The 19,619-nt window shown below is 40.7% G+C and overlaps 1 protein-coding gene across 1 annotated transcript in view; it reads left to right on the forward strand.

The window, feature by feature from the left end:
• Positions 1-19,619, forward strand: part of CNGB3 (cyclic nucleotide gated channel subunit beta 3) — a 564,986-nt gene that overhangs the window by 250,728 nt on the left and 294,639 nt on the right. The window contains exon 8 of the mRNA XM_078686155.1: positions 12,223-12,345. Coding sequence (XP_078542281.1) covers positions 12,223-12,345 — 123 coding nt within the window. The remainder of the gene's footprint in view (positions 1-12,222; positions 12,346-19,619) is intronic.

Consider the following 19,619-nt stretch of genomic DNA (forward strand, 5'->3'; position numbering starts at 1 on the left):
CCTCTCCTTTGGTCTGACAATTTGCCGAGAAGTGTGATTTGATCAGAAGTCAGGCTGGCTCATTGAATGTCAGCTTGTGTTCACCCTGAACCTGCATGGGCCCAACAAGCGCACTCTCCATAGTGGCAGAGGACTTTGGGCTCCATAGTGTCAGAGAACTTTGGTTTTCATAGTGACAGAGGACTTTGGTCTCCATAGTGGCAGAGGACTTTGGTCCCTGTCACAGGTTCATTATGTAGCGTGGTGGTTGCAGCATATCATCTTTTTGGAAATCCTAGAGTGACAAGAATTTTTACCCAGCCGCGGCCGGTAGTAGGTGTAACTGCAGGGCGGTGACGTGGGGAGGGGGAGGGGCAGGCTGGGGGGTAGTAATGTATGGATTACAGACTTTAACAGGTAAGTAAACATAAATAAATAATACGATTTTCGTTGTGTGCACTGCATCACCAAATGCGATGGAGTGCGCGCAACAAAATTTGTTTTATTTATTTATATGTTTACTTATCTGTTAAAGTCCGTAATCCATACATTACTACCACCCACCCTGCCCCTGCCCCTCCCCCTCCCCACGTCACCACCCTGAAGTTACACCTACTACAGGCCATGGCTGTTTTTACCTGTGTCACAGGAGAGGAGCAAAACACACAAGATGATGGACGGAATGTTGCACAATGGAAAAACATTCACCATCAGTTACAGATCTGGGTTTAATCCATCGGTATTTTGCTCACCAAGCCACCACAGTTCAAACATGGGCATATGCAAATCAGTCTTGACTTTGTGCCTTATGGGAACAGTCCAGACCAAACTGCCAAGCCATGTCTTCCGTGGACCGGAATCAAGTATCCTAGGACCGGTTTCTGGCTATCAGCCGTCTTCAGCCAGGATAGCTTGACTCCAGTGGCTTAGTGAGCACGGGACCCACGTCTGGGCATACCCTTCCCACATAGGGTAAACAGCTAAACACACAAGATGATGGACAGAATGTTGCACAATGGCAAAGCATTCACCCCCAGTGGAAGGCTTACTCAAGCTGCACCTACAATCGTTGTTAGGGTGAACAGCAACAATTTCTACATTTTCCTGTGCTTAACCCTCCGGTAACTTGACACACAGCAGACTTAATTTAGAGGCAATGTGTAAAGTATTTATGCAGCACGTAAACAGTAATAAAGTGAAAACACAACACAAGCAAAATTTCAAACCAACTTAGAAACATAAAGTGAATTTTAATAAATAAAATGATACCAGAACAACAAAAGCCCAATCAGTAGAACCAAAGATATGCAAGTCAAAGCTTTTTAGTGAATATAAACCTGAAAAACACAAAGCACCACTTGCAGTCATCTGGTCGCACTAGTCAAAGGGAAAGCCGCATGTTCAGGCCGACCGCAATGGAGCACAGGTCAGATACAAGGATCAGATTTGTACTGCTGAAAAAAGGCACCTTCTAAGTCTGCGCCAAAAGTTCGGTTCGTGATGGAGGAGGCCATGAGGAGACGACTGGGCGGCGGGGTGCCTGTCGCTATAGGCCTAAGAGCAGGTCAGGCGCAGCAGATAGTTGTGACTGTAGCTCGCAGAGCAACTTGGGTGTCACAGACAGCTGTCGCTCTAGCGAGAAGAGCTGGTCAAGGTTCATGGGTGGTCATTGCTGGAGCTTTTCTTTCGTAGTCGTTGCGGGCTGTTGATGTTCTAGCACAAAGTCTAGCTCTTGCGGAGTAGGTCTTAATGGAACTTCTTGCTGGCGATAGATGCAGGCGGCAGAGTCGTGGTGGGAATGAGCACATTTGTGGACACAAGGAGTCTGATGCCAGCCATGGGTCCAGGCACCTCTTGGGGATAAGGCCTCACTCCAGCAGAGTCAGGAGGGCTGATGTAGGTACAGTTGCAGGTCCAGGCAGGTTCAATTGAAGCAGATCCACTGGACAGTTGCGGGAAGGCCTCTGAAGCTTATTGTTTTGCTGTAGCTCACAAAGGAGATCTGCCAGCTGCCCCTTGTAGTCACTCTTGTTAGCCTGGGATAAAGGCAAGCAGGTCCAATCTTCCTTCTGAGACAGCAAGGCTGTCCTTCAAGCCACATGGCAGTCCTCTGGCAGCAGGGCAGTCCTTCTTCTGTAAATAGAACAGCAGTCAGTCAAAATACTTTATTTCGCTAAATCAATATCATAAAAAGACAATAGCACTATACAATATTCACACAATCTAAGATACATAATTAATACAGAATAAAATCATGATTAATTTACACGATCTATGTATTTACAAAAAGAGATATAAAAAATGTTTTCCTTTAAAAGTACATGTTAAAATACATTAAAATACTATAAAAAGAGGTCAGTTAGGTAGGGCTACATAATCACATACATGTTACATTTATACATAACAATTTCATTAAGTAAGCATTCCCTATAATGTAAACAATATTCAATTTCATCCACTATAGAACCATATTAGTAGAATTATTGGTCATCTTCCTTTTCTTAATCCTAACAGCCCCCACTAGGAAACTAGCAACGTGGAACATAATCCTGGGGGTCTGCAATAACTGTAAAAACAGGAGCGCTGGCTTTACCTGAAAGAACCCTGCCTCCTTTAAAATAGGGATCAGGAATTTCGTCCTTACTGCCGTGTAATGACCACAGAACATCAAGAAATGCAATGTGTTCTGAGTAGAGAAATTATCACAAGTACACGGCATTGCATTCTCAGGGGTACACCAAGTTGGAAAATGTCCGAGGTTCAAGTGAATCAAGTTAAACCGGAAACAAGTTAAAAGAAAACGGTGATAGGGTTGGTTCACAGTAGTTAAATACAGTTCAGGGCCTACTTGGGTGCTCATGATAATGCTAGCCCTCACCGTTGGTTTCTCTAGTTCCATTTGTTCCCTCTCCAGACTTAGCAGTTCTCCCATCATACCTTTAATCACGGCAATGTCTTTTGTTGTTATAGAGGCCGGGAAAAGAAGAGCTCTGGTCTCCCTAACTTGACAAGACTGTCTTTAATGTAAGCTAGCCACGGGATTTTATTTACTCTATCTAGCTGTAAGCAGTCTTTTAAAATAATGTGGTTAAGGGGGATTTCCTGGTTCAACCAGTTCTTCAGCCAAGCTAGAACAGGGGCCTTTAATCAAGTCTGGAATATATCCTACTCCTAGTTCAGTGTGGACTATGTAAATTGGAGTGGACTGTGGGACTGAGAGGACAGCTCTTAAAAATTTGTTCTCGGTAATCTGAATGCTGTCCGAGGAACAGTATCTCCAAATTGCACTACCATATGTGGCCACCGCAAGACATTTTGCTTTATATATTTTTATTAAGGTTGCTATTGGCCTAGCTCCTAATTTTTTCGTAAAACCCTGAAGTGCAGAGGATGATCTAGCAAGGGAGATGTTTCTGTTTTTTAACTGGGGACCTCAAGTGCCTCTTTCATCAAAAGTGATCCCCAGGTATGGAAAAGTGGCTACTCTACATACGTAAATAGAACAGATCCAGGAGTGTTTTGATGAATGGCACTGGAGGTCCAATATTTATACCTGAGGCAAGACTTTGTGTGTGGGTACTCCCTGTCTTACCCCCACATCTGGTTCTGGAAAGTTCTTCCCCATCCCCTGTCAAGGCTCCAAACTGTCTGAGAGTGACAAAAGGCAGGGCAGGCCTAGTATAAGGTCCATTTGTGTGAGCAGGAGGCAAAGCCATTTGAAGTGAAAGTGAGGCTGGGTACAGCTCCTCCCCAGTCATCCTGCCAGGATGGCCCATCCTATCTACACCTAAGCCCCCTCTGTCTTACTGTCTGGAAGCAACACACAAACCCCAACAGCAGAGCCATTCACAATCATGTGACCCAGGACAAGGGCAGAAGGCAACCATTGTATGGGCCAGAAAATGCCACCTTTCGAAAAGTTTAATACCTGTATTGGGGACCGGGCCCTTAACTAGTCAGCAGGGCTAGACTACTGAAAATTCTAACCAATAATGACTCTGAAACTACAAACTTACATTGTAGTTCATGGTCACTGTATTTAATGACAGTGATCCTCTTTCATTTCTTTTTTTTTTTGCTTTGCAAATAATTTACACACAATTATTATTTATACAAAACATATTGAAATCACAAAACAAAGAACGTAAACCATCTCAACACTGTTCAGTGCATTGCATTGTCACCTGGCCCACACATAACAAAATTCAATTACAAAGACAAATTATTACAAACCAACAATTAACACAAATAATACAGTTCTGAAGTTAAATGCCCACGAGGAAATGTTCTTAATCTTCCACTATTGCTAACAAATAAATTCCTCCTAAAGGCTAGCTTAAACACACAGTGCCAAGCTGATTAGGAACAAAGGAGTGGCAGTGTAATTGTTTAATATCATCCACCGCCGTTCCAACACTCATTAATATCATGCACTTTCGGCTGAGAATGTGTCAATAAATTTGAAACCCTTCACATTGTACAGGTTCTCATTAGGACTCAGAACTGACGTGAAGTGAGTGAAATTATACAAACATGAATGACTCTGAATGGGAAGATTAACTGAATCCTAAAAAATGTAAGCACCTCCCAATTTACCTCATGTCTATTCCATCCAAATGCCATGAGCATTCAAATACGCCCCTTAATTCATCAATTGAACCTGCAATAACCAAACACCACATATTACTTCACCATAGCCGACCATGCTCGAATGAATTTACTACATAGTCTCAATCTGAATCCTACTTACTGACAACAAGTTTGAATCTCCTTTAAATTTCAGTGAATATCTATTCATGGGTTCTATTTGTTAGATTAGAAGGAATCCATTCACCAAAGGCGGGAGGCTTCTCTAATCTGGAATGCATAAATAAACTGTTCTCTCTACTTGTCCATTGCCGAAACTCATAATTAACTGCCTTATCCATACAAGCAGTGTTAATATGAAGAATTTGTTTATGCATGGGTCGTGCATGTATTGTGCAAAACTGTGACAGCCTGTCATAGCTCACATAGAAACTTCAGTTAACCTCTACTTCCGTGTTAGAAGGGGGGAGAGAAAGGGATTCTGTAACGAACTGAAGCGGAAGGCGCTGCTCAGGAGTATAAGAAAGAAGGCCAATGGCAAGTACTGAATGTTGAATGCTACTGGAAAATACAGACAGGCCCCATTAGAGATATACCGGGAGAAATTACTACAATTTGGAGAAAAAAACATTTGTTTAAGGATACATTGGTCCATGCAATTATGAGTTCTTGAAAAAAATGAACCCTGGAACTGTGGTTCTATGCTTACTTCCCAAATTGCACAAAGACCAGAAGTCACCTGCAGGCTGCCCAACTGTTTCAGTGTGTGACTCTGTACTCTAACAATAGTAAAGTATGTTGATGTGTACTTAAAATCTTTTATACACCAGGTACAGTCTTACCTTAGAGACACTATGGATTTTATAAATAAAATGGAATATCTGGAATTCGACCCTGTAAGTCAGATAATAGTGACATTAGATGGTGTACCTCTATGCACACAAATAGCACAAGAGGGCCATTTGGAAGCCATTGAAAGATGTTTGGAGGAGCAGCCAAGACCATATCAGGGTCCAACAAGCTTTATAATCAAATAAGCAAGGTTTGCATTAAAGTCAAATTATTTAAAGTTTGATGAGGAATTTTTTATGCAAATAAAAGGAATTACAAAGGGTTGTCCCTTTGCTCTGGAGTTGACTGTGTTGTACATGGCAACATTTGAAGAATGGTTTGTTTATAATAGCAATCCTTTCTCCCAGCATATCTCAAAATGGGCATGATTGATTAACAATATTTTTGTATGTGGATAGGCTAAGAAGATTCTTTGAATTGTTTCTTTCATTGGCTCAATAAGCGATCAAGTGACATCAAATTCTGTTTGAATAGTCACAAAACACCATTATGTTTTTGGTCATAGAAGTTGTAGCAAAAAATGGACAGCTACTAACAGCATTGCATATGAAGGAAACTGTCTGCAATGTGCACTCCCTTATGCAAGTCTCAGATACAATTAGCCATATGGGCAATTTTTACGGATTAGGAGGAATTGCTCTGAAAATAATGACTATTTCCAACATACTAAATTGTTGTTTGAGAATTTGAACGAGAGAGGCTATCTTAAAAAGTTGCAAAGAAATTCAATGAAAAGAGCTTGGTGGACAACAAGGTGGACAACAAGGGAGTCACTTCTACAGAAAAAAGAGAAAAAGACAATCGAACATATAGTATGCGTCTCTACATTCTGTCCTAAAACAACTAAATTATTATTATTATTATCATACTGACATTTATTAAGCGCGCGGCCATCCCTGACGGGGGTGTCCCGGCACTGAGGACCGCGAGTGAAAGAAACCTGGGGGTTAGCAGCTGGAGAATAGGAATGTCTTCAGTTTGCTCCTGAATTTTGATTCTGAGTCAGTCAGGTGGAGATTGACCGGCAGGGCATTCCAGAGTCTGGAGGCAACCACCGCAAAAGCTCTGCCACCCTTCCTGGCTAGATGGAATCTGGGGGGAAGCAGGTGACGGAGGTGGTTAGATCTAAGTGCCCGTGACAAATGGATTATCTTCAACCTTCGTCTAAGATATCCAGGCCCCTTATCATTCAGAGCCGTGAAGATAAGTACCAGGGCTTTAAACTGGATACTTGCGGCAATAGGCAACCAGTGAAGGTTCTTCAGGTGAGGGGAGATCGAGTGATGGTAAGAGACCTTACAGATCAGCCTTGCCGCGGTATTCTGCACGATCTGTAGCCGGTGTAGGAGGTAGGCAGGCACTCCCAGATAGAGGCTGTTGGTATAGTCCAGGTGGGAAGTGATGAGGGCATGAATCACCGTCTTCATTGACTCCAAAGGCAGGTAGGGGGAGATTTTTTTTATCATGTGTAGTTTGCCAAAGCAGGCCGAGGTAACTTTGTGAATTTGAGTTTTAAAAGAAAGTTCATTGTCAATTTGGACACCGAGATTGCATGCAACTTTAACGAGGGAAGGGGGAGGGTTCAGCTCTGATGGCCACCACTTGCCAGGCTGTAGGGGGTTGATTGATTAAAAAATAGCACCTCAGTTTTGTTGGTGTTAAATTTTAAAGTATTATTAGTCATCCATGTGACAATGTTAGAGAGCCATTTTTTAAAGTTGTGAAGGAGATGATTTGACTCTAAATAGTCGGAGAGTTGTTCTTGGACGAGTTTTTCTAAAATTTTTGCTGGCTTGGGTTAAAGAGATATTGGGCGGTAATAACTATACACTGCCGGGTCTGCCTCTGCCTTTTTCAGAAGAGGAATTAAGATGGCCTGTTTCCATGCCTCCGGGAAAAGACTCGACTGAAGGGAGGCATTCCATAATGTTGCCAGGGGTTGCACGACCGTAGGAGCCATGACTGTGAATGCCTGGGCGGGCATGGGGTCCAGCGGGGAACCTGATTTACATTGCTGTATTTTTTGCACGCCCATATCCAATGAGATAGGTTTGAACGTGCGCAACCTCTTATCACTGGTGGGGGCGAGGTTCAGGGGAGAGATCCCTTCGCTAGGCCCACCAGTAGTGTTGAAGGAGAAACAGATGTCAATGACTTTCTCATGAAAGAAGTCAGAGAGACCATCACAGAGCTCTTGGCTAGGCTCAATCGCGTGAGTGAGGGCAGCTGGTTTGGTGAAGTCTTTCACGATTTGAAATAACATTTTTGATGAGTGATCCGCGGTATTAATTTTACTAGAGAAGTATTCCTTCATAGTAGTTTGTTTGATTTCATGGATCTTCAAGAGAATCACATGCCAAAATTGCCAAAATTGGCATTTGATTGCAAAAATAGATGAATCTTTTACCAAACCATTGTTTGCATTGAAGAAAGAACGGTCTGTAGGCAGTCAAATTGTACGAGCATATAAATCTCCACCAAAAATCAAAAACACACTATGTCAATTATGGAATAAGGTGCCTCTAGAAGGCTACCACAAATGTAGAACATGTGTGAATTGCCATCAAACAACAGAAGGATCTACGTACACACACAAACATTTGAAATGGCCACACAAAACCTTTTCCAATTGTAAAACAGAATACGTAGTCTGTTTAATCAAATGTATTTAATCAAATGTCCTTGTGAGAAATCATTCATTAAAAAACATATAGGGCCAGATGTAGGTAGGCATTTACCGGTCGGTAACGGCCGAATTCGGCCGTTACCGACCGGTAAATGCAATTTGAGATGTAGGGCCCTGTATTTTACAGACTCGGTAAATTTACCGATAGGTACATTTACCGATTATGTAAAATACCGAGTCGGTATTTTTACGGAATAGGGAAAATTGATATGTAGGTGGGACTCTTCTGAGTCCCACAAGCATTAAAAAATCGGTATTTTACCATCAAATACTATTTGATGGTAAAATACCGATTCTGGTGTGCTTGCACATGTGTGCATGCACACCTATGCCATATGACAGGCAGACCTGCCCTTAGGGCAGGTATGCCTGCCACATGGCACCCGAGCCTCTTTTGGGGGTGCCAGAGGGTGTCAAAGTGACACCCCCTGCACCCTTGTGTCAATCGGTATTTACCGATGCGGTAAATACCGACCGGTAAATGCCCAATCATTCCTATGGGCTTCAAAGCCCATAGGAATGCATGGGCATTTACCAGTCGGTATTTACCGCTTCGGTAAATACCGATTGTTTCCGAATCGGTAAATGCACATCTGCATTTACCTACATCTCTGTACTTTTATTTTACCACTTCTTAAATACCGAGTCGGTATGATGCGGTATTTAAGAGGTGGTAAAATAAAATGTACCTACATCTGGCCCATAAAGAGGTATGAAAAAGAATGATACAGCACAAATCAAGAATTAGACATAAAGTCATGACAGCACCATTGGTTAATTACAGGATTGAAAAACAGTCGGACCCCGTGGCGGCGATCTTGAGAGATGACTTATCTAAAAAGAAGCGTATTTAAATTTGTATTTCAATTCAGCAGCGAGTTTTAATTCTGAGTATACATAGAAGATTGTGTTTCAACATTTAAAAAATGGATAACATTTAATTCCTTTACTATTTCTTCACATGAAACGCACGAATGAACCTGATTGAGCCTTTCTGAGCTAGAATGCTTTGTTCAAACTCACTCTCCCAGAGTATCTCAGCATTTTGACCTTCCAGCTAAGTCCCACACGGTATAGTAAGGAAATAATGGCCAGACAGCAGAGCCGTATACAGCGTGTTATGAATTAGAGTGCCTTGCAGCTAAACATAATGCTCTGATTCTGGCCAGTGGTCTTCTGCTCTGCCAGTTGATTGCAGGAAGATATTATTGAACCTTTGACCTGGTAAGTAGCGTAAGCCGCATCTGTAGGTGTCTGGCAGCCGGGTTCACACGCCAAATTAAGAAACTGAGTCAACGAGGGCATTCTACTAAGAACATATACTGGCACGATTAAAAGCACGAGTATTTTAGGATATTGTACAGGTTTGGTGAGGTGACCCGACACAGACTGGTTGATAGTATCTATATGGATAAATGTACTAATCCGATGACATTACCATATGCACCGATGGAGTAGGGATTTGAGCAGGCCTCCCACTTCAATTTGTTATGGAAGCACTTTCTCTACCCCCTTTTAACACGGAAGTAGAGGTTGACTGAAGTTTCAATGCGTGCTATGACAGGGTGTCACAGACCTGCACAATACATGCGCAACACAAGCAAAGAAAATTATCATTTAAACACTGCTTGAGTGGATAAGGCAGTTGCTTATGAGTTTCTGCAATAGACCAGTAGAGAGAACAGTTTATTTATGCATTCTAGATTATAGAAGCGTCCCGCCTTTGGTGAATGGATTCCTTCTTTTCTAACAAACGGAACCCATGGATAAATATTCAGTGATGTTTAAAGAAGAACCAAACTTGTTGTGAGTAAGTTGGACTCAGATTGAGACCACATTGTAAACTCATTCGAGCATGGTCGGATATGGCGAAGTAATATGCGATGTTTTGTTATTGCAGGTCCAATCGGTGCATTAAGTGATGCATTTGGGTGCTCATGGCATTTGGTTGGAATAGACATGAGGTAACTTGAGTGGTGCTTACATTATTTAGGATTCAGTCAACCTTCCCTTTTAGAGTTATTCATGTTTGCATCATTTCTTTTAGTTTATGTCAGTTCTGAGTCCTGACGAGAACCTGTAAAATGAGAAGGGTTTAAAATTTGTTGACCTATTCTCAGCCGAAAGTGCATGATATTAATGAGTGTTTGGAACGGTGGTGGATGATATTGAACAATTACAAGGCAACTCCTTTGTTCCTAATAAGCTTGGCACTGTGGTTGAGCTAGCCCATTTATTAGGAATTATTTAGTAGTAATAGTGGAAGATTAAGAACGTTTCCGCCTGGACATTACAATTCAGAACTGTTTTATTTGTGTTATATGTTGCCTTGTATTAATTGGTCTTCATAATTGTATTTTGTATGTGTGGGGCAGTTGACAATCCAATGCACTGAACAGAGTTGAGATGTCTTACATTGTTTGTTTTGTGTATTGAAATGTAGTTTGTATAATTTATAATTGTTTGTAAATTACTGTAAGGCAAACAGCAGAAGCAATTAAAGGGGATCACTGTTATTAAATACAGTCTCCATAAACAGAAATGTACGTTATCAGTTTCAGTGTCAGTAAAAGTGGCATTTTAAGAATTTTAACGTAAATCTGATTTTACCATTAACAAGAATTTTTAATTACAATTCAATTGAGTGTTAACACTATATCTTTATCTTCTCCTAATGCAAAGTTAGCATCTATTTACTGTAATAAGGTAACCAAGAGTTAGTCATTAGGAAATATATGCCTTACAACAGTGAAAAATTACTTTAGGATTTGTTCACTTGCGGACATGTAAACCTTAAACCCACATGTCAAACTAATAAATAAATGACACATTGCCCTATGAGCCCTTAGGGCCTACCTTATGTGTGACTAATAAGTATTAAAAAGGAAGATTTAAGATGTGGCAAAAGGTTTATTTTGCCAGGTCGAAATGACAGTTCAAAAAACGGCACTACAGACTGCAGTAGCAGGCTTGAGATAAGTTTTTAATAGGCTAATTTAGTGGGTGGCACAAAGGGTGCTGTAGGCCCACTTGTAGTATTTAATTTACAGGACTTTGATGCATGTTGTGCCATTTAGGAAAGACTAGCAAGTAAATTAAAAAGTGCCAGTTAGGTGTAGGTCAAATGTATCATGTGTGAAAGAGAGAGCACAATCACATGAGCAGTAGTAAAGTGCACAACATCCTAATGCATACAAAAAAAATTCAGCAAAACATGAGGAGTGAAGGTAATTGGTTTGGGAGAATCCCACACCAAGGATATCAGGTCTAACACTTGAGCTGATCCTGAACACACATAAGAGAGTATCTGAGTGCAAAAAGGTGACAAAGGCCTGCCGGCTCCATTTTGGAACCCCCTGGCCTATTCATGTGCTAAAGATGTAGAAGAGATACTTTTCACAGACAGTTAAACCGTATTCCTAACATTTCTGGAACTAGAGAGATGGAAACTAGCCACTGAAGAGGGGAAATATGAGACAGGTTTCCCTTTACTGATTTAAATCAAAGGATTGCTGATTAGTCTTTCTGAAACTGGTATTTGGTGGAGTGGAAGGGTGGGACTGCAATTCCTGTGTTCAGAGTTTGAAAGGGGTCAGCCATTTGTATTGCTTTGTGATTACTAGCAGGTGTGGCTGGCAAGTGAAGAATACTTGCACTCCCTTAGTTGGTGCTGTTTCATCCCGGAGACAACCCTGCTATTAGGAGCATTACTTTAGACAAAGTCTGAGACTGAAAGAAAGCCTAAGAAGGACACTTAAAAGCCAAACTGGCCCAAGCTAGTACATTCCGGTTGTGGCAATGCCTCAGGATATACGTTTCTGCCCTGGGAAAAGGCATAAAATGTAGATATGGTATTTTTTGTTCTATCCTCATGCTATCCATTTCCTCCACCCCCTCCTGGATATATTTCTACGGGGCTTTGTTGGCACAATCTGTCAGAGGAAAATTGTGGGTGTGTGAGAATTATCACACAATTCGTAATGATTTGGGCACAGACTCCTCTTTGTGCCGGATTATAAATGGAGGGCATATTTATATTCTCTTTATAAACTCCTTTTTGCACAGGGATTTCCACTGAAGGATATATAGTGACAGAATTATTACATTTTGTTTTTCAGAGTGGTTCGTACAACTGGATATCTGTTGTTTATCCTACACCTTAATGCATGCATTTACTATATGGCATCAGCCTATGAAGGTCTTGGCAGCACCAAGTGGGTATATGATGGCAACGGAAACATGTAAGTACTTCAGTCTCTGAGCAGTCCATAGTTATATAATTAAGATGTTTGTACCCGTGTGGGCTATTGCCATATCTGATGTAAGGTCCATGACAGAATTGAGCTTCTTGGCATTGATTTATCCCTTATTCTTTCCAATACTTTCAAGCCCTAATTCCAAATAAGACAAAATATTAGATGAGTGTTACTAATATTTTCCCACATTTCTACAATGAGTGACATTTCCATTTTCTCATAATGGGTTACTTGTGTTCCCGTTCAGGGAGGCCATGGCCTGGCAGCTCAGGTTGGACTGTTCCCATGAGGAACAGTGGGAAGACTGATTTGCATATGGCTGGGTCCAAACTGAGGAAGCATGGTGGGGGGATAATGATGGTCTGGAATGCAGCCTGAGCATTTGCCAGTAGCTGAGATTAATGCAAGCATTTCATCATTCACCTTGTTGTTTTTGCATTAAGCAAAATGGGGTTAGTTAATGGATAAAAAAAAGTAATATATTTCTTAAGCAATGCCAACATCAGAGATGCAGTGCGCAACCGAAAAGCCACAGAGAAGTTGTCAAAGAAATCAAGTTTTGTCACAGAAGACAAACTTTTCAGTGATACATTCCTGGTAGAACTAAGGCAGAATTTACATTATTTCATGAATTGAAAAAGGAGGAGGCAGGGTACTTTTCTACCATGGATACCATTTAGAATTTCCACTCATACGGGTGAGGCTATTGGTAGTATCCCCAACCAAGACTACCTCCATCTAAACAAGACTAAGTGGCTGTCCAGAGCATATTTCTGAGGCTACTAAGATTAAGCATACACTAGGGCAGAAGTTTACATCCTCCCCTCCTGCCACCATCCTCTGAATACAATCATGCCTGAAACAGGCACAAATAAACTCTGCTTTTCAGTCTTTTCTGCTATCCCTCAGTGAGACATTCTGAGACCTTTACCATCAGGGCATCATTCAAGAGGGGTCCCAATTTTCATAGTTCATAATCCAGCTGTCATACCCGCAAACCTTTGGTTTTCCAAGCTGTTATTGGGATCATTCAAGTTTTTTCGATGTCCTTATTCACATAATTTTCAATAGAGGTGTGCTTTGGTTCAGCAAGTTTGTGTGTGCAAAGCTTAAGTGGAGTTACTCTCATCACAAGAGATGTGTGCAGTAAGAAAGATTTCCTTTTCTACAAGACCAAATACATCAAACATCATGTGTGTGGCCTGAAAACAGTTGAAGCATAGCTCCTGGTAAAAACCTTGAGGAAACTAAGCAGTTTTCTTGTGTACAACCTTTTTAAAAGAAGAGTAGTTTTCTTTCAAGTGGCATCTTAATTATGACGTGTGAAACTGTACTTGAAAGATCCTTGGATGTGTACTCTAATTCATGGTGGAGCACTGTCTATAGGCTGTAGATCTACTTGCATGATGAGCTATGGGAGTACAGTTGCCTTCCTTTTAGCCTCCCTGAAATTTGGGTCATCTTAGAATTATAACATAGCTAAACAAGTTGTTTTTAATGGTCAAGGAAGTCTTGATCCTGGACATGAGGGCCGTCATAAGTTCATAGATCCTCTAGGTTTTGTAATCAAGCAAACAAAGTTTATCAGGATCCCAAACACACTGTGGTCTTCATGGCTTCTGGAATCTCAGTGGAATCAATATCTCTCAAGTTTTCAGGAGTCTGCCCAACATTATGTGAAGGGTGTGGAATCTTGCCCCATCATAGTCTCTAAGTTTGAGAAGACACATGTTTTAGATCTAGAGGTCAATAAGTTAAAACTAGGACAAATCCAAAGAAGGTGTTCAATGGCATATTGCACACATTCCAAGATGACTTGCTCGACAAAGTTATCCACATTTTTCAGTTATCTTTTGAGGCCCTAAGAGAGGCATTGCTTTAAAACCAGAGGACCTCAATCTATGTGAGCACCAAACAATATATTTAGGTGAAAATGCTAACATGACTCTATCTTCAGAGAGACTGTGCTTTCTAAATCTATACATCCAGACAAAGCTACAAGCCTCCTGAGAATTTCATCCTGCCTTACATGAGCCTTTTCCTGATGAAGAGGATGCATAATGTTAAACCATTCAATGAAATGGAGAACATGGAGTAAACCTTCCATCACTCTGCAAACTCCAGATTGTTTTTCACATAGGAAACCGTGCCCGGACACGGAAAGAATTTAACAGATTGATAGCTCTTTCTTGATTCTGTGGGTGGTGGTTCATGGCCGTTCTTAGTTGGTGAAGTGATTTGTCTAGTTAATTCCAATAACAAATGAGACTCCTCCATGTTAACTAGCTACCTGACCCCCAGAGGTTGGTGTCCAACATCGTACAGAGACAAGTTGGCTTCAGTCTCACAAGATCTGCAAGAAGCTAAAGACCTGACTTTTCAATTAACCAGCCTACCTTGACATGGCTAGGCACACACATACACATGCTCAGCACCAGAATAACCTTACAAGTGTTAGTCATCTTTACTAATACACATAACACATGGGTGTAGAAGGGGCAATACCCCCCTCAAAAATATTTTTTATCAAAATAGAATCCAGTGGTTATTTTAGAGGCAACAGATGTTATGACTAATTTGTGAATTTTCACTAGGGCATAGTTTAAGAGCGTAGAACATTCAGAACAACATTGCCTACCCCTTCCACCTAAGACTACAATTGTGCCCAAAACAGTCATATGTAAGCAGAAGTATCTCAAGCTCTCCTACTTCCATTTTGCCCCCAGGCCTCAGTCCTAAAAGTTAGGTATTTGCAAGCACCTTACTTTTGGCCATAAAATTAGACAAAGGATGGTATCCAGTGATATATTTGAGTATCCCACATGTTTTTTCTCTATAGATCTAATCCAAGAGTAAGGGAGTTATTCTCATAGGGGATGTTGCATGGTCAATTTGCTTGTAAAGTTGAACCTAAAGGATACTTATTTCAATACTACTTTATCATGAGGATCACTGATGGAAGTAGTATCTTGTGGCAAGGAGTACTACATGGCATGATAAATCCTACATTTTAACATGTGGGCCTAAGACCACCCACTAAAATACGTTTTTCTGGTGACTATACACCAATAAAGAAAACGACAGATTTGAGCTATTTTGGCATTCTGTTTAGTGCAAATTAGAATTGGGACCGTCGGACTCTTCAAGAATCATAGTCGTTGGAGACGGCCTGTGAATCCTTGTACAGATTCGCAAAAAGATTGGGACACATCCCCCAAAAGAACTGATAATGCTATACAGAAATGAATGCTTGTCGGTTCGTACATACAATGTAGGAGACTGGGGACATACACCTGTAAAGACCCTTCAGGTAGCAAAAAATTCGGTTTTCAGCAAGGCTTTTAGGAATTTCCAGATCCACTGCAAGTTTTATTATTCACAAAGAAATGGGCCTCGATTCTATAGAAGATAATGTAGCCATGGCACCAATTTTGTTGTGGGTTGAAATCTGGTCCACACCAGAGCTAAGCTTCACTCGGGGAAGATTGGAGCATGGTCTGAAACAGACTAACATGCTAGATATCCCTTGGATCAAGTATATAAAATATACACTTTATGATTTAAGGATTAACTATTTTTTTTTAGAACAATAGCGAGATTGGCTCACATAATAAGGCTTTTGGTAAAGTACACATACTATGCCCATAGAGATAAGATGAGGCTTGCAAAAGCTCTGGACAGGGTAACTATCCATGCGCATATCCCTTTATCAACTTGTGAAGGCATGCTGTGTTACCTATTATGGATAATGAAACCAGAGCATTTTTCTGTAAAACAAGGACCCCCTGATTCCGTATGTTGTTCCTAGGACAGGGTAAATACCAAGGGCCAGATGTAGGTAATTTTATTTTACCACCTCTTAAATACCGAATCATACCGATTCGGTATTTAAGAAGTGGTAAAATAGAAGTACCGAGATGTAGGTAAATCCAGATGTGCATTTACCGAATCGGTAATATTCGGTATTTACCGGAAGCCCATAGGAATGAATGGGCATTACCGATTCGGTAATTACCAAATCGGTAAATACCGAATTTCACCGAGGGTGCAGGGGGTGTCACTTTGACACCCTCTAGCACCCCCAAAACGGGTTCGGGTGCCATGTGGCAGGCATACCTGCCCTAAGGGCAGGTCTGCCTGTCATATGGCACAGGTGTGCATGCACACATGTGCATGCACACCGGAATCGGTATTTTACCATCAAATAGGATTTGATGGTAAAATACCGATTCGGTAAGGCTTGTGGGACTCAGAAGAGTCCCACCTACATCTCAATATTACCGATTCGGTAAAAATACCGACTCGGTATTTTACAGAATCGGTAAATTTACCGATCGGTAAATTTACCGATTCTGTAAAATTGAGTGACCTACATCTCAAATTCCAATTACCGGTCGGTAACGGCCGAATTCGGCCGTTACCGACCGGTAATTGGCCACCTACATCTGGCCCCAAATATTCAAAATTTCCTAGGCAACATGGGACCTAACTCAGGTTAGGTAGAAAATATGGCTAAAGGATGATCTAGAGCCCCAATGTATCTACCAAGGACAAATATCTAGCTTCATTAAAAGTAATTTTTATTCACAAAGTTATCTGTAATACACATATAAAATATATTTCACAATGAATAAAAACAGAAAAACATTAAATCTTAAAACACATGCAGGAGCCTGCGGTCAATCTAATAAAAATACACAATTAAAATATAAACATCACAATGTCAATAGATTTACAAATGAGGGCACTTTTGCAGTTAGAAATGCAAATGTTCATAACTATACAGTCCAAAGGGTTTCGTCATCAGTCTCTACGCGCGTTTCGGCGGAGGGCCGCCTTCTTCAGGAGATTAACTTGTAACTCTATAATTAAAAGATACACTGATATATAATATCCTTTTTTCGTCGAGCCTACATCAAGTCTTTAATGCTATGATGTTCGATAATGATTCTGTGGCTTCCAATGTTTCTCCAAAATGCAGGAATCAAGTGTGTGACACTATCCCCCATCTGCAATGTTAATATCTCTAGCCTAGTCATGCAGTCAGGCGTTCTGCAGCATGAGGTTTCTTTAATGTCGGTAAGCTTTTCTGGCTATTGGAATTAGGTGAACGTTGTATCCACATTCCTCACAGGGTCTGATAAGCAGTCATGTCTGGTATCTTTAATAGCGAGGTTAGACAACGATATATGCCGCCTCTATGATTACTGAATGACTCTCGCGGTATTTCCTGATAGACGCGACCGGATGGATAAAAGATAGACTGTATGTCGAACCGCGTTGTATTTTTACTTCCGATGAAGGACCAGAGCACACATGTTATTTAACACGCCTTCGAATAAATATGATTCACTTCCTCGTGGCTTTCCCCGTTACAGGGACATGGTTTGCCTCATAACCCCACTGTCCATGACATTTAGTGTTCATACAGTCCACCAATCCCTTTATGTTATTCTACACTTTATACACAGCTTTTAGAACTCGGTTGTTACGCCCGGTTTTAGTAGGGCAATGTTTTAAAACCCCTCAAGAAGGTTTATTATTTTTACAACGCTGTGAGTCTCCTACAATCTCTTTCTCACTATTTAAATTAATTACCCAGCCAAGGGGTTTGAGGAGAAAGAATGAGGTGCGACTCAGTCACGGCACGATGGAAAGATAATAAATGATGTGTAACTGAGTAATTTTATCTTTGTGATTTTATTGTGTGATATTTGTAACTTGTTTTATCCAGTCCTTTCGACCGAATAAAGATTATTTGACTGACTGACATGAATTACATTCATTTGGCCTAATCTCAAAAAAATAGTTATGTTCAAAGATTTCGAAGCTCGTGATAACTTGACCGACGTTACAGGGACTCAGAGTCATATTACATGGATAAAATATGTTACTGGTGTCCAAAGGCATGAAAGGCATGCTTGCCAATATGGTTTCATCACAAGCCTTCAAGGGGATGTAGTTTTCATAATAAACTGCACAAAGTTGATTATAGATTGCATGCAGTCCCTAGTTTTCAACATCTCAATGGAACTGGCAGCTCCAAAGCTTCCTGCGGAGCTAGTGAAACATGAAAAGATGGGTTGCTTTCCTAACAGATGTTTTACTTAATTATCTTGAGCATGGCTATAAGACTTGCTTCAAATTCTATTCAGGAAATCTTTACTTTTACCATTCCCTGGAATGGAAAATCATCTGGCAGTTTAAAGGGGATGTGATTCAACAATCTGGATGTATGCCGAGGCTGACCCCCCATACTGTGCAAATATATGATCTCACAAAGGCAAAAATGTTTCAATAGGAATAATCATTAATTACCTTTGATAACTTTGCCTGAGCAGCAAGTCAACACTAAAAGAAATTGTGTGAGGTGTGTAGAACTTAGCGGTCCACCCTGAAATTAAATGACATGAGATGAGAAAAAAATAGGAAAAAAATAACTGTAGGGAATTGGACAAAAACATTAATTTAAATGTTTTATTGAACCATTTGGCTTGCGGCCTTTAGTGTGCAAAAAAAGAAAACTGCAATTGAATAATTGACCTCTAGAGGCAGAATGCAAAAGGGAAAATAAGTAAAAGGGATGCAAGACTAAGAAATGCAGTAAAACAACAGTAATATGGGGAATATGAGGGTGAGAAAATAGAACCGATTTCAAGATCAGAATCCTTGACAGTTTAAACGCTTGGTCATGTCACTTTCCAGTTGTTGGATCTTTTGGACATAGCTTGGACTCATTATTGCCAGATAAGTACAATGGAAGAATGGGAATACACAGTACTGGAAATGGTAGCCATAACAGAATAGATGGATTTGCATGAACATAACTACATACTGTGTGTATGAGATCTATCTTATCTGCTGGGAAAATTGCTAGGCGAGTTTGTCTCTACTCTGTAATTTGACATTATGGTCCTTATACATAACATTTATGACACAACCCAAATGGTTGTATTTCTGGTTTGAATGCATCCCCCATGGGTAAAATTTTAAGCAATGAAAAAATGTCCCATTGATAGGGCATTTGACATTCAGTAGCAAATGGCAAATTGGACACAAATGTCCAAGTGTCCTCTTCAGGTCCAATTGGGAATATTTAGTGAGTGCAGAGTAGAGCACTGGAGTTGGTGGCTGAGAGAAGTCAAGATTTCTACCATTAAAAATATGTATGTAGGAACGAAAATTCAATTAGTACTATCCTGTAGGGGATGTCTGGAATGACACTACTTTCAGTGAATGCCGATTTATGGAAAAGGCTC

Source organism: Lissotriton helveticus, chromosome 4_1 (assembly GCF_964261635.1).
Source record: "Lissotriton helveticus chromosome 4_1, aLisHel1.1, whole genome shotgun sequence".
NCBI classification, from domain to species: domain Eukaryota; kingdom Metazoa; phylum Chordata; class Amphibia; order Caudata; family Salamandridae; genus Lissotriton; species Lissotriton helveticus.